We start from the raw sequence: 12497 nt of genomic DNA on the forward strand, positions 1-12497 counted from the left end.
TTTTCAGCAAGACCAATTAAGCTGATTGTAAGTCTTTTTTTGTACATAATATTTGACTTTAAATTCTCATAATTTTTCTCATACTTGTATATGTTTGTTGTTAATATAGGACCCTCATTGGGTGAGGATGCAGACTCTTCTGCAATGCCCCAGACCAGTAATGAACAAGGCTCCCATGGTAAGAAGTTAATGGTTGAAAATCAATTATTTAATTTTAGTCAATTTGATTTTGTATGGTAATTTGATTTATGTTGATTTATCTCTTTTCAGCACCCACAGAGGGTTCTTTGCCTGCTTCTAAAAGGGGTGTGAGAGGGCCAAGTAGACAAATTAAGTCTTTCACCCTCACACGAACCATGAAGAAGAAGATTCACGTCACTCTTCATAACGTTAGTAATCTACCTGACAGAGCCACACGAAGCTTGTTATCTAATGACATAGGGGCCATTGTACGAAGTGAAGCACCAATGAATTATGAATTTTGGAGGCACATTCCACAAGATGTTAGAGTTGACCTTATGGAGGAGTTGACAGTGAGTTTCCTATTAACCTTTTCAATTTCATATGTTATATTATTACTAATTTTTTTTAGCCATAATTACAAATTTTTTAAATCGTGGATTGTAGGTAAACTTTGATATACCTTTGGAAGATGACCGGTGTTATAAATATGTTAATAAGGTGATGAATAAGGCATACAATGAGTTCAAGTACGAGCTGCATGATTACTACCTTTCCTTTGAGAAGGATGAGGATGCACGGGCAGCTCCTCCTGATGAGATGGCAGACCGAGATGTTGAACAATGGCAGAAGTTGTGTGATATTTTTTCTAGTCCTGCATTTTTGGTATTAATTCCAGTCACTTGTACAAATTAATATTACATATACAAATTTATGCTATAATATTCAACTTGTAAACATTTGGCTATATGTAATGCTCCAACCTTTTCAATTATTGCAGAAGCGATCCGAGGCCAACAAGGTTAACCGGACCAAGAAGCCTATTAACCATTGTGCTGGGTCGTGTCCGTTCGGTGTGACATTTCAAGAGGCTTATGAGGTAAAATTTTCATGTGATATAAGAATAATGATGTTGATTTCTTTATAAGGTAAAATTAAAATCATGTTTTAATTACAGGCTGGGGAGAAGTTTCCAGATGTTGTCACCTTCAAGAAGGTCCACCACAAGAAGGATGGTAAAACATGGACCAATGAGCTAGCAAAGGAGAAATATGTAAGTTTTTTAATATATGTAAGATGGCCATCATGCTTATAATGTCTTATTTTCTCAGTTGTTAATATTCTCAGTTTTTGTAATATATAAGATGGCCATTATGCTTATAATATCTGGGCCTAGCTTGAGGAGCTAAGTTTTGTTAATTTTTTTAAAAAGGTTAATGATCATAAATTAAGGGGTGCAAAGGGGGTTTATTTATGATTTGGATTGACTGGTTTATAAATGGACTGCAAGTTTTGTTTCACACTCCAGTCAACCATAACACTTTTTCAATATCTTATCTTCTCTAGATTGTGTTCTGTCTTATGAAGATTGTATGCTATATATATTCACTTCTATTGTCTCCATTAATGGTTATGTTTCATCACATTCACATTTTCGCAAGCAAATAAAGATTGATGAGGGATGACAATAGCATCATACTTGACTAATTAGCATGCTATCTGAACTTGAATCTAGAACCAAAGTGCAGGTCACACAGGAACAATTCACCAGAAAAATTTTAGAAGTTTTCAAAAGAAAAGGCATTTAAGATTTCAGTAGTGGTAGAGTTCTAGACCTTAGTGGCCTATACTGTTAGGCATTTTTAAAAGAGTAAAGAACATGTGAATCAAAATGGTAAAAGCATGACAAAGAAGCCTATATTTTTCTTTTTTGTTTGGTAAATTGAAGGAAGCCAATATTTTGTCTTGGTCAATAAAAAAGAAGCCTTTGTTGTCTCAATCCAAATGCATCCTCTTTATGCTGTCATTATACTAAGAATTTGGTTTCTTTATCTCAAGGACTTCTTGTATGTTATATTTTCCAAGTTTTACTTGTATGTTATATTTGGTTTTCCATTATACTAAGAATTTGGTTTTTTTATCTCAAAGCCTTTAAATTTACAAAGACTTCTTGTATGTTATATTTTCCAAGTTTTACTTATTGATTTTGCCTAACAGATTATTAATGTTATCCAAATTTTTTACTTGTTTCTAGGATAAGATGATGGAGAAGCAAAATGCCATACTTGATGATATCATGAAGGAGTATCCTGAGGGTACAACAGTAGAAGATATTTCAGTTCCTATTCAGGTTGGGACTCAAATTGTTATGGATGTAATGGGTACTAAACCAGGACGGGCAATCCGTGGATTGGGTTATGGGAGGTTTCGCGATCTTGCATCATCTTCTACTCCCCCATCAAATTCCACTACTAAAGAATTGGAGCAGCTGCGAGCTCAGCTTCAAGAAGAGAAGGCTACAAGGGAGGGTTTAATGCAACAGATTCAATTTCTTCTACCACAGCTTCAGACTCTTATCCCTGGGTTAGTACTACCCCCAACACATACTCAGGTACAGCCTGAACAAGATGATGGTGCTCATGACGATGAGGATGATCATACACCTCTTTAGGGTTATCTAGAATTTATATTTTTTGATAAATTTGACATGCATCAAACATATCTTGAATGTTAATTAGGCAGCCACTGCAGGGTGTATATTTTGGATGTGAATTAGGCTGCCACTGTATGCAGGTTGTATATTTTGGATGTGAATTAGCTAGGTTGCCACTGCATGCAGCTATGTTGTATATTTTGGATGTGAATTAGGCTGCCATTGCAGGGTATTTTTTTGGATAGGAATTAGGCTGCCACTGCAGGGTAAATTTTTTGGATAGGAATTAGGCTGCCACATGCATGGTTAATTAGGGTACTATTTATATGTTTGGAATTTGTTGGGTATATATTATTTTATATGGACATGAACTCACTTATTGTATGTTTTTTGATATATGAATTAAAAAGGTATCTTTCACTAATTGCAGTTTTGTTAATTGTAAAAAGTTTTAAATATGTAATTAATTTAATTAAAATAATTTGTGCATGAATTATCATTGATAAAATTTCTAACGACAAAGTTATTTTGTCGGCAGAGATTTTTCCTGACCAAATATTGGTCAGCATAAACATATACATCTTGGCCGACAAAATAGTTTTGTCGCAAAAAAGGACTTTTCCCGACAAAGAGTTTGTCGGCAAAGATTTAAACTCTCCCGACAAAACCATTTGGTCGGTAAAAATATCTTTCCCGACAAAATCTTTGTCGGCAAAAAACTCTAAATCTAATTGTCCGATGGCCTTTACCGACTAATTTCCCGACTAAATAACTTTGTCGGCGTTGATATATCCCGACAAAGTAAAATATTTTGTCGATAAAAGGTTTGCTCGACGAGCTTTGGGAGACAAAGTGGGCGACGAAATTATTTTGTCGGCGAAAACTTTTACCGACAAAAAAAGACTTTTCCCGACAAAATATCTTTGTCGGGAAAAATAAGTTTTCTTGTAGTGCCCCCGATTGGCGACATCCGACCTCCAAAAATAACTCCATACACGGGAAATGAAGACTCGTATGATCACCTCATGAATTACTAGTCAACTCTGGAGTTCAAAGGTGTTGATGACACTACAAGGTGTCAGATATTTCCTTTCACCCTCTCTGGCACTGCAAGAGATTGGTTCTATCAGCTTCCCCCCGGCTCGGTCAATTGCTTCGATGAGCTCCAAGAACTCTTCCTAAGCCAATATATTATCCAGACTAAGAGGATTTACACCACGGACAATCTAACACGGGTCCGTCAAGGTACCAGGGAGTCCCTCCGAGAGTACATTGCCCGATTTTAGCTAGAACGATCCAAGTGTCGCGACCGCAATGATAGGGTGGTCTTTGCTGCTTTCAATGGCGGTCTCCGAGAAGGGGACTTTTTGTTTGAAATTAACTGCCGCAATCCGCACACCTACAAGTAACTCATGCAAAAGGCCATTGTAGTCTATGCCACTGCTGAATTCAAAACATATGGGAATAAGGCACCTACTATGGACCATCAAAGTACCGACCAGGCTATCATAGTGCCACCCCAACTCGAGCCTTGCTCGGGTAACCAGTTTGGGGGGTCAGGGAAAAAGTTCAAGAAATTCAAGAAATTCAACAAGAAACACTTTGGTAATGGTAGAGGCGGAGGACAACGAAGGGAGAAAAATTATCAAACGTCCTATGCCTCAAAGTTCAAAGTATATATTGTCTTCACTGTCACTTATACATAATTAAATGGGATTAATAGCATTTTGCTCCCCAGACTATTACACTTGTATCAGTTTGCTCCCTAGACTTCTAATTTAGAAAATTAAGGACCCTAACTTTTTCAATTTTGCCAATTGAGATTCTCCTGAGAATTTACACATTTTTCATCCAAATCTTTGAGGGTAAAATGGTCTCTTCCATTTAGATCTTACCATTTTTTCCTCATACATCATTTTTATCTCCTTTATTTCTCGCTAAATTTTGGTTGATCATTTTCGACATTTAGGATGAAAAATGTGTAAATTGACGAAAGAACCTCAATTGGTAAAATTGAAAAAGTCAGGGTCCTTAATTTTCTAAATTAGAAGTATGGGGAGCAAACTGATACAAGTGTAATAGTCTGGGGAGCAAAATGGCATTAATCCTTAATTATATCGCCAGATCAAAGACATACTTCCTAAGCTCCCACCCCGCCTAACACAAATACGGTACCGGGTTAACAAGAACATTTTTTGCCTTTACCATGAGAACCATGACCATGACCATAACACCGAGGTATGCAGAGCTCTTAAGGAGGCAGTGGAGACTCTGGTACAGGCAAGCAAGTTGGCGACTTTGTGGACAATGAGGCCACTAAGAAGGTCAAGGCTGAAGGACAACGACGATGGCGAGTTAACACCATCTGTGGGGGTCGACCCTCGCTGGCAACTCCAACATGGCTAGAAAGGAATACGCCCGAAGTGCTCAGCAATGCTCAGGCGTTATGGCTGTGGCCTTCCACCGTGGCAAAAAGACTCCTAGGCTCGGGTGGTCGCCCATTTCCTTCGCTAAAGAAGAACGTGATTTCATTTTTCCACATGACGACCCCTTAGTTATTGAGGCCATAATCGCTAATTTCGATGTGGCTCGGATCCTCGTCGATTGTGGCAGCTCAGTCAATATTCTCTTCGCCTCAGGCTTCACATCCCTTGGGACAGACCATGAGAGGCTTGACCGGTCAGTCGCCCCTTTACTCAGTTTTTCAGGCGACACGGTCACTCATCTTGGTGGGGTTTACCTCCCACTCACCTTTGGGAGGTATCCTTCGTTCACCACTGCGACTACTCAATATTTGGTGGTGGACTGCCCCACGGCATACAATGTAATCCTGGAACGACTGGTACTTAACCAACTCAGGGTAATGATCTCCACCCACCTACTTCTGATTAAGTTTTCGACCCCATGAGGAACAGGGGTGGTCAAAGGCAATCAAGTTTCTACTCGGTCATGTTACACAACTTTTGTCAAGAAGAAGAAAGAGGCTAAGCCCTCTATGGCTGTTTCTGTTTCCCCCACCAACCCTACCCCCTACCCTCCCGAGGATCCACGCTATGAGTTCTTCAGAACAATTGCCCAACCAGATGACAATTGTGTGGAAGAGGTTCTGAAAGTTTAATTTAGGTGATCTATTCACTCAATTAACTTGATTAATTTCACTTTCAGTGATCGGACCCCAATTTTTGGTTTATGTGATCACTCACGAACTAGTCAACCAAACACAACTCTGACGGTCCAGTAACAAAATGTGAAACTCCACATTGACTTCTAAAAACCAAAAAAATCACTTCAGTAAAACAACACAAATCAAACACACCAAGGATCAAGTGACATCCTATACACTCAGAGGACCCATCACAATAGGCATCCCAGTGTTATCCACAACTACAGTGGTGTGTGATTATCTAAACAGTTATATAAGTCATATATCAATTTTAAGCAAATAGCTCCAGTACAGATTTGTGTTTAAAAGATGAGTGAGTCAGTAATCATAACAACACAAATATGGAAGACAGAAACACACAAGATGTTCACTCAGAAAAACCACAAAGGGTAAAAACTGGGGGTCTATCCAGCTGACCAGGCAATCCACTAAATCAGAAGTTCAATACAAAAGAGGGTACTCAGCACACAAGCTCAATCACTAAGTCCTAGACTAAGTGGCAGCTATCTTACCCATTTTGTGCAACTTCCATACGCAAGGCAGATGGTCATTCATGAAGAAGGCAGCTCCACTCCAAGCTCATCAACCCATGGCACCAATCCGCACCAAGCTCAGTGGTTTCATCAATGCATGAACATGATATGCAAATGTAGGATTCACAAACAAAGATCAATCTTCTCAAGCTATCGGCATGAAAAGATCAATATTGAATCCTTCAACTTAAATCTAGAATGAATGTGTTTGAAGTATGTATGAAGACTTTTAAGCACTCAAACCCATATAGAATTTCAGATTAAAAAAAAAACAATTTCAGAAAATCTCTATGTGATTTTTCAAGAATTAAAAACCATTTTTCTGAAAATTATGAAGATGAGCACCTCACATGGAAAATACCCAGCAGTGAAAACCCAAGAATTCACGCTCTGAAATTGCTCATCAACGCACTTACAGATCTGACCAGGCAGCACCCCTTATGCCCGTACACACTCACGCAAGAGGCATGTTCGCCCATGCCACGTGGAAGCCAATCAATGGCTGTTCACAAGAGACGGATTAAGGGCATATTCCCTTTGTCCTAGTGGGGTATCCTAGTATTTACTAAGGATAGAAAAAATCAGCTGTCAAAAGGAATTTTGTATTTAAAAATCAGAATGAAGAAGATGATGAATAGTGTGTATGCGTGAATGGGAAAGAGAAAATCAGATCTGAATGCTACAGTGGAGAAAACAAGTCTTGTGCAATGCACATGCATGTCTAATACTAAATAGAATATGGGCTTTCAAAGAATTGGGCTTAAAAAGCAAAACCCGAAATGACCCACTGTAGCAACTGTAATTTAAGTAACAGTCACTGTACGTGAAAAACAGTGTTCATTATGATCAGTGAATGACTAGTCAAATAGACAAAAATCTGTTAATTTCATGAAATGAATGAAGTGCAGTATACCTTGTGACTTGTTCATTCTTGACTTCTTCAAAGCAGCAGACCTTGTCCTAAATCTAGCCTAGAGCTTGTGAGTGAATAAATACAAATTAATACAATTGTTTTGACACGGAAAATAGCCAACATTAACAAATCCTAGAAACTAACAATCTCCCCCTTTGGCTTTCCTTGACAAAACAATAACCCATTCACCTCACAAGACTCTCAACACACAGCCCAACACTTGTTATAATGTACCTGCAAGAAGAAGAACTTGCACAACACAAAATATGATAGTATGTAGTTTAAACGCAGCAAGCAATGGAGATTAAACAACCAATACATTCTCCCCCTTTTTGTCATGGAAAGACAAAAGGTCATACATAAAAGAAAATTCAGTTCAGAAGCACAGAAAAATGGAGAGATATGCAAGAAAAATACATGCCGAAAGAGAAAAAATTCCATACAATTCTAACTTCCCCTAAATTCGAACTCCCCCTAAATGCTAACTCCCCTAAAGACAAACTCCCCCTAAAGACAAACTCCCCCTAAATGCAACATCTCGATACCGGGCTTACAGAATATAAACATGTAATATGAGGGACAGCTAGAGAAGAACATAGGTATGCAGAAAAGTCTGAAATGCCCTTTAATGAACAGTAATCCAAGGTGCAGAATGGTCCTGTAGTAAATTGACTGTATTTGACGATTGTGAGACTAGTCAAAATGAACAAACTGCGTACTGGAACATAAAACAAAAAGATAGAGGAATCCTTGGAGAATTGGAAGCAATGACACACAAAGAAAATCTATGAGTTAGATGTGCTTCAGGGAATTTATTTTTGACAAAACAAATTTGACAAAACAACAAACACACTTGAAAAGAATGAACCACCAATGTCAACACTCTCATAGATATGGAAAATGAAAAATGCAAATTTTGAGCAAGAGAATAAGCATATTTGGGATATAGGGAGGTCAATGCTAGCATTCAAGACTTGTTGAAGATGGAAAAATGATGTCAAAGACAACCAAAGAGGTTAAATAATTTTTATCCACAACAAGAGATTAGAATTTAACCACTCAAGAGAATTTCTAATTTGGGAACAAATCTTGAAAACAAAGTTTTTAACTCATGACAATGGCTTTTAAAAAAAAATTATTTTCATTTGTTTTGTTTAGGCACATCCCAAGTTAAGTGCAATGATTTGCTCCAATTTTGCGACTCTTTACCCTAGAACACCATCAAAACACCTTGTTTCTCCCTAGGGCCGTGACTTCTTTGGGCACACTTCCTTCCTTCTTTTTTTTTTTTGTTGTTTTTGTATGGTGCACATTTGTTCAAATGAGGAAAATTTTAGCTAAAGATGGGTCACAAAGGAGAAATTATATTGAAAGGCTAAATTGCATCCTCAAACAAATTCTCATTGAAAAGCATTTAACAAGTTTGATTGATTATGACAAAGTGTTAAAAAAAAAATCTCAAGGCTAACATTTGACAAGAAGTGGGGATTATGCTTATTGACATGACTCATGTTATGCAAGAACCTTTTTGAATATCAAAGAGAGTATGACACATAATGTTAAGACCTTTCAAGGTGGTTATTTTCTTTAAAAGAAAAACTACTTAACCAAATAAAAGAAACTTAAACAATGAAGCACATTTAACTACAAAGACTCATGCATGTGTACAAATGCCAATTGACTTCCGAAGACTAATGTGCTTTGGATTCTCTAGAGCTTTTGTAAAGATGTCTGCAAGTTGTTGTTCGGAAGGAACAAAAGTCAAGGTAAGAGTGCCACTCTCCACAAGATCTCGAATGAAATGATGTCTTATGTCAATATGCTTGGTTCTAGTGTGTTGCACCGGATTCTTGGAGATATCTATAGCACTCATGTTATCACAATAGATGAGAAAAGTTTTCTCATCAATTCCATAATCGGCTAACATTTGCCTCATCCAAATAAGTTGTGTACAACAACTCCCTGCTGCTATGTATTCAGCCTCAGCAGTCGACAAAGAGACAGAATTCTGTTTCTTGCTATGCCAAGACACTAAGTTATTCCCAACATAGAAAGCACCACCCGAGGTGCTCTTCAAATCATCACTACACCCAGCCCAATCGGAGTCACTAAATCTAACCAATTTAGTGTTGGTGTCATGGGTATACCACAACCCATAGTCAAGAGTCCCACTTACATATTTGATGATTCTTTTTGTTGCAAACAAATGGGATTCTTTGGGATCACTTTGGAACCTAGCACACACTCCTACCGCAAACGATATGTCCGGTCTACTAGCTGTGAGGTAGAGGAGACTTCCTATCATGCTTCTATACAAGGTTTGGTCCACTTGCTTACCACTTGGATCCCTATGAAGTTTGGAGCTTTTACTCATTGGAGTAGTAGCCACTTTGGAAGACTCAAGCCCAAACTTTTTGACCAAGTTTCTAGCATACTTAGATTGGGAGATAAATATCTCACTATCTACTTGCTTGACTTGAAGCCCTAAAAAGAAATTCATTTCACCAACTAGACTCATTTCAAATTCACTAGACATTACATCAATGAATCTCTTAACATGAAAATCTGAAGTAGAACCAAAGACAATATCATCCACATAAACTTGAGCAATCAAGACATCATTTTTCAACCTTTTTACAAATAGAGTCTTGTCAACCGACCCTCTTTGATACCCATTGGACAACAAGTGATGAGAGAGTCTCTCATACCAAGCTCTTGGAGCTTGCTTCAGCCCATACAAGGCTTTCCTCAATTTATAGACACCATCTCTCATGTGAGGATCCTCAAAACCTTTTGGTTGTTCTACAAACACTTCCTCATTCAAGTAACCATTTAAAAACGCTGTTTTGACATCCATTTGATACAATTTGAACCTAAGATGACATGCAATGGCACAAAGCAACCTAACGGACTCAAGTCTAGCAACGGGTGCAAAAGTCTCATCAAAATCAATACCCTCTAATTGGGAGTACCCTTGAGCAACAAGCCTAGCCTTGTTTCTAACTACATTCCCAAATTCATCGGATTTATTTTTAAATATCCATTTGGTTCCAATGACATTTGTGTTGGTTGGTCTCTCTACAAGAGTCCACACTTGGTTTCTCTCAAATTGGTTCAATTCCTCATGCATTGCACTCACCCATTCCTCATGATTGAGTGCTTCTTTGACATTTTTAGGTTCAACAATGGAAACATAGCACACATGAGCAAGTTCATTGGCCATTTGTTTTCTAGTCCTAACTGGCTGGTCTAAAGAACCTAGAATTACATCTTCACCATGGTTACACCTCACCCATCTTGGTTTTTCAGATCTGTCACTCAGTGTTTTGTCATTTTGTTCGCTCTCTGACTTGTCAAACTCAACAATTTTTGAGTCATCAGTAGGTTCATCACTGTCTGACTTGGACTCTTCTTTAACCAAACTAACCTCTTTAGGATCAGATTGTGGGAACAATCCATCCTTATCTGCAGCCATTTCAATAGATGCATCATGATCATCTATTTTCACATTTATGGATTCCAACATAGAATTTGTTCGCAAATTGAAGACTCTAAATGCTCTACTGTTGGATGAATAGCCTAAAAACAGACCCTCATCACTCTTGGAATCAAATTTTTCCAAATGTTCTCTATCCCTAAGGATGTAACATGCACTCCCAAACACTCTAAAGTGTGTAACCTTAGGTTTCCTACCCTTCCACAGTTCATAGGGAGTCTTTTTGGTTCCCGGCCTAAGATAGACTCTATTTATGATGTAACATGCCGTGTTTACCGCCTCAGCCCAGAAATGTTTAGCAAGATTTTTGTTATTCAACATCACTCTAGCCATCTCAATCAAAACCCTATTCTTTCTCTCAACGATTCCATTTTGTTGGGGTGTTATTGGAGCTGAGAATTCATGTTTAATACCCATTTGACAACAAAACTCATCGAATTGAGAGTTTTCAAACTCAGTACCATGGTCTGATCTGATTCTGGACAGGGTTGACAGACTCGACATACCTTCACTTTTCTGCAATTTCACAATCTTGACAAAATGATGAAATGTCTCCGACTTGTCCTTAAGAAATGACACCCAAGTGTACCTAGAAAAATCATCTACCATGACTAGAATGTATTTCTTTCCACCTATTGACAAGGTTTGGACCGGACCAACTAAATCCAAGTGAATTAGTTCAAGTGTCCTAGAGGTGCCTATGTCTTTGACTCTTTTGTGTGGTTCTTTGGTTTGCTTCCCCATTTGACATGGACCACAAACAAAAGTTTCGGGCTTTCCTATCTTTGGAAGACCTCTAACAACCTCATGCTTAGACAACTTGTAAAGGTCATGAACATTAATGTGACCAAGTCTTTGATGCCAAAGAGAGCTAGTGTCATCAATAGCTCTATTGCAAGTATTCTCAATTTTTCCAACATTGCCATCAAACACATAGCAATCATCCCTAGACCTAGGGGCATTCAAGATCTCCCTTCCTTGGGAGTCAACAATTCTACATCCACTCTTGGACATACACACTTCACCACCCCATTCATCACAAAGTTGGCTAATACTAAGCAAATTAGAATTTAGCCCATCAACAAATCTCACATTTTTCAATTCGGGTATACCGGGTATGTGTACAACCCCCTTTCCACTCACATAGGACTTCTCTCCTCCTCCAAAAGTCACACTCCCACCATCATAAGGAGCAAGAGAGGTAAAGACCTCCTTATCTCCCGTCATATGTTTGGAACACCCACTATCTAGGTACCAAATGTTCCTCTTAGTGGCTGAAAAAGCATTCAAGGTTACTAGACATTTAGTGGAGCTCTTCACAACCCATCTTTGATGTAGACTTGGCTTATTTTTGGGAAGTGGGGTGACAAGTAAGGCAATTTTGGTTACCTCCTTGAGTAGGTTGTTCACTTGCTCTTGTAGAGAAACATTTCTCTTTGGTTCACTTGATTTCTTTCCTCTAAGTTTGTTGCAATTTGGTCTAATGTGACCCTTGACATGACAATGATGACAAACCGGGACAAACTTTGTTTTTCTAAGTGAAGTAGAACAATCAATTTGTGTGACACTTGATGTGGCTGACTTGACTTAGAATGAGATGCATTTTGACCAATGTCAATGAAACCTAGACCCTTTTTGACACTATGATCAGATTCTGACTTGACAAAAATGGTCTTTGTGTTGGATACACTAGGACTATTTTCACTAAAACCCAAACCGGTTTTGTCACCATGAAGCTTTCCAATCCTAAGCATCCTATCAACCTTTTCAGCCCCAAT

General features: G+C 38.3%; 1 protein-coding gene across 1 annotated transcript; it reads left to right on the plus strand.

Annotated features, from left to right (window-relative positions):
* The first annotated feature begins 356 nt into the window (after nucleotides 1-356).
* On the plus strand, nucleotides 357-2819 carry LOC147299581 (uncharacterized). The gene is made up of 5 exons (XM_086231229.1): nucleotides 357-533; nucleotides 628-846; nucleotides 962-1060; nucleotides 1139-1234; nucleotides 2216-2819. Exons 1-5 carry the CDS (start codon nucleotides 357-359, stop codon nucleotides 2630-2632), a joined length of 1008 nt encoding a protein of 335 aa, XP_086087355.1. The 3' UTR covers nucleotides 2633-2819.
* Nucleotides 2820-12497: the final 9678 nt, after the last annotated feature.

This window comes from Dryas octopetala, chromosome 1 (genome assembly GCF_963921425.1).
Source record: "Dryas octopetala chromosome 1, drDryOcto1.1, whole genome shotgun sequence".
Classification (NCBI taxonomy): Eukaryota; Viridiplantae; Streptophyta; class Magnoliopsida; order Rosales; family Rosaceae; genus Dryas; species Dryas octopetala.

Bases quoted from the DNA above. Each gene is read 5' to 3' on its own strand.
- LOC147299581 (XM_086231229.1), top strand. From the start codon at position 357: ATGAAGAAGAAGATTCACGTCACTCTTCATAACGTTAGTAATCTACCT. The intron at 1,061-1,138 runs GTAAAATTTTCA...TTTTAATTACAG, and splicing joins CATTTCAAGAGGCTTATGAG to GCTGGGGAGAAGTTTCCAGA. The intron at 1,235-2,215 runs GTAAGTTTTTTA...ACTTGTTTCTAG, and splicing joins AGCTAGCAAAGGAGAAATAT to GATAAGATGATGGAGAAGCA.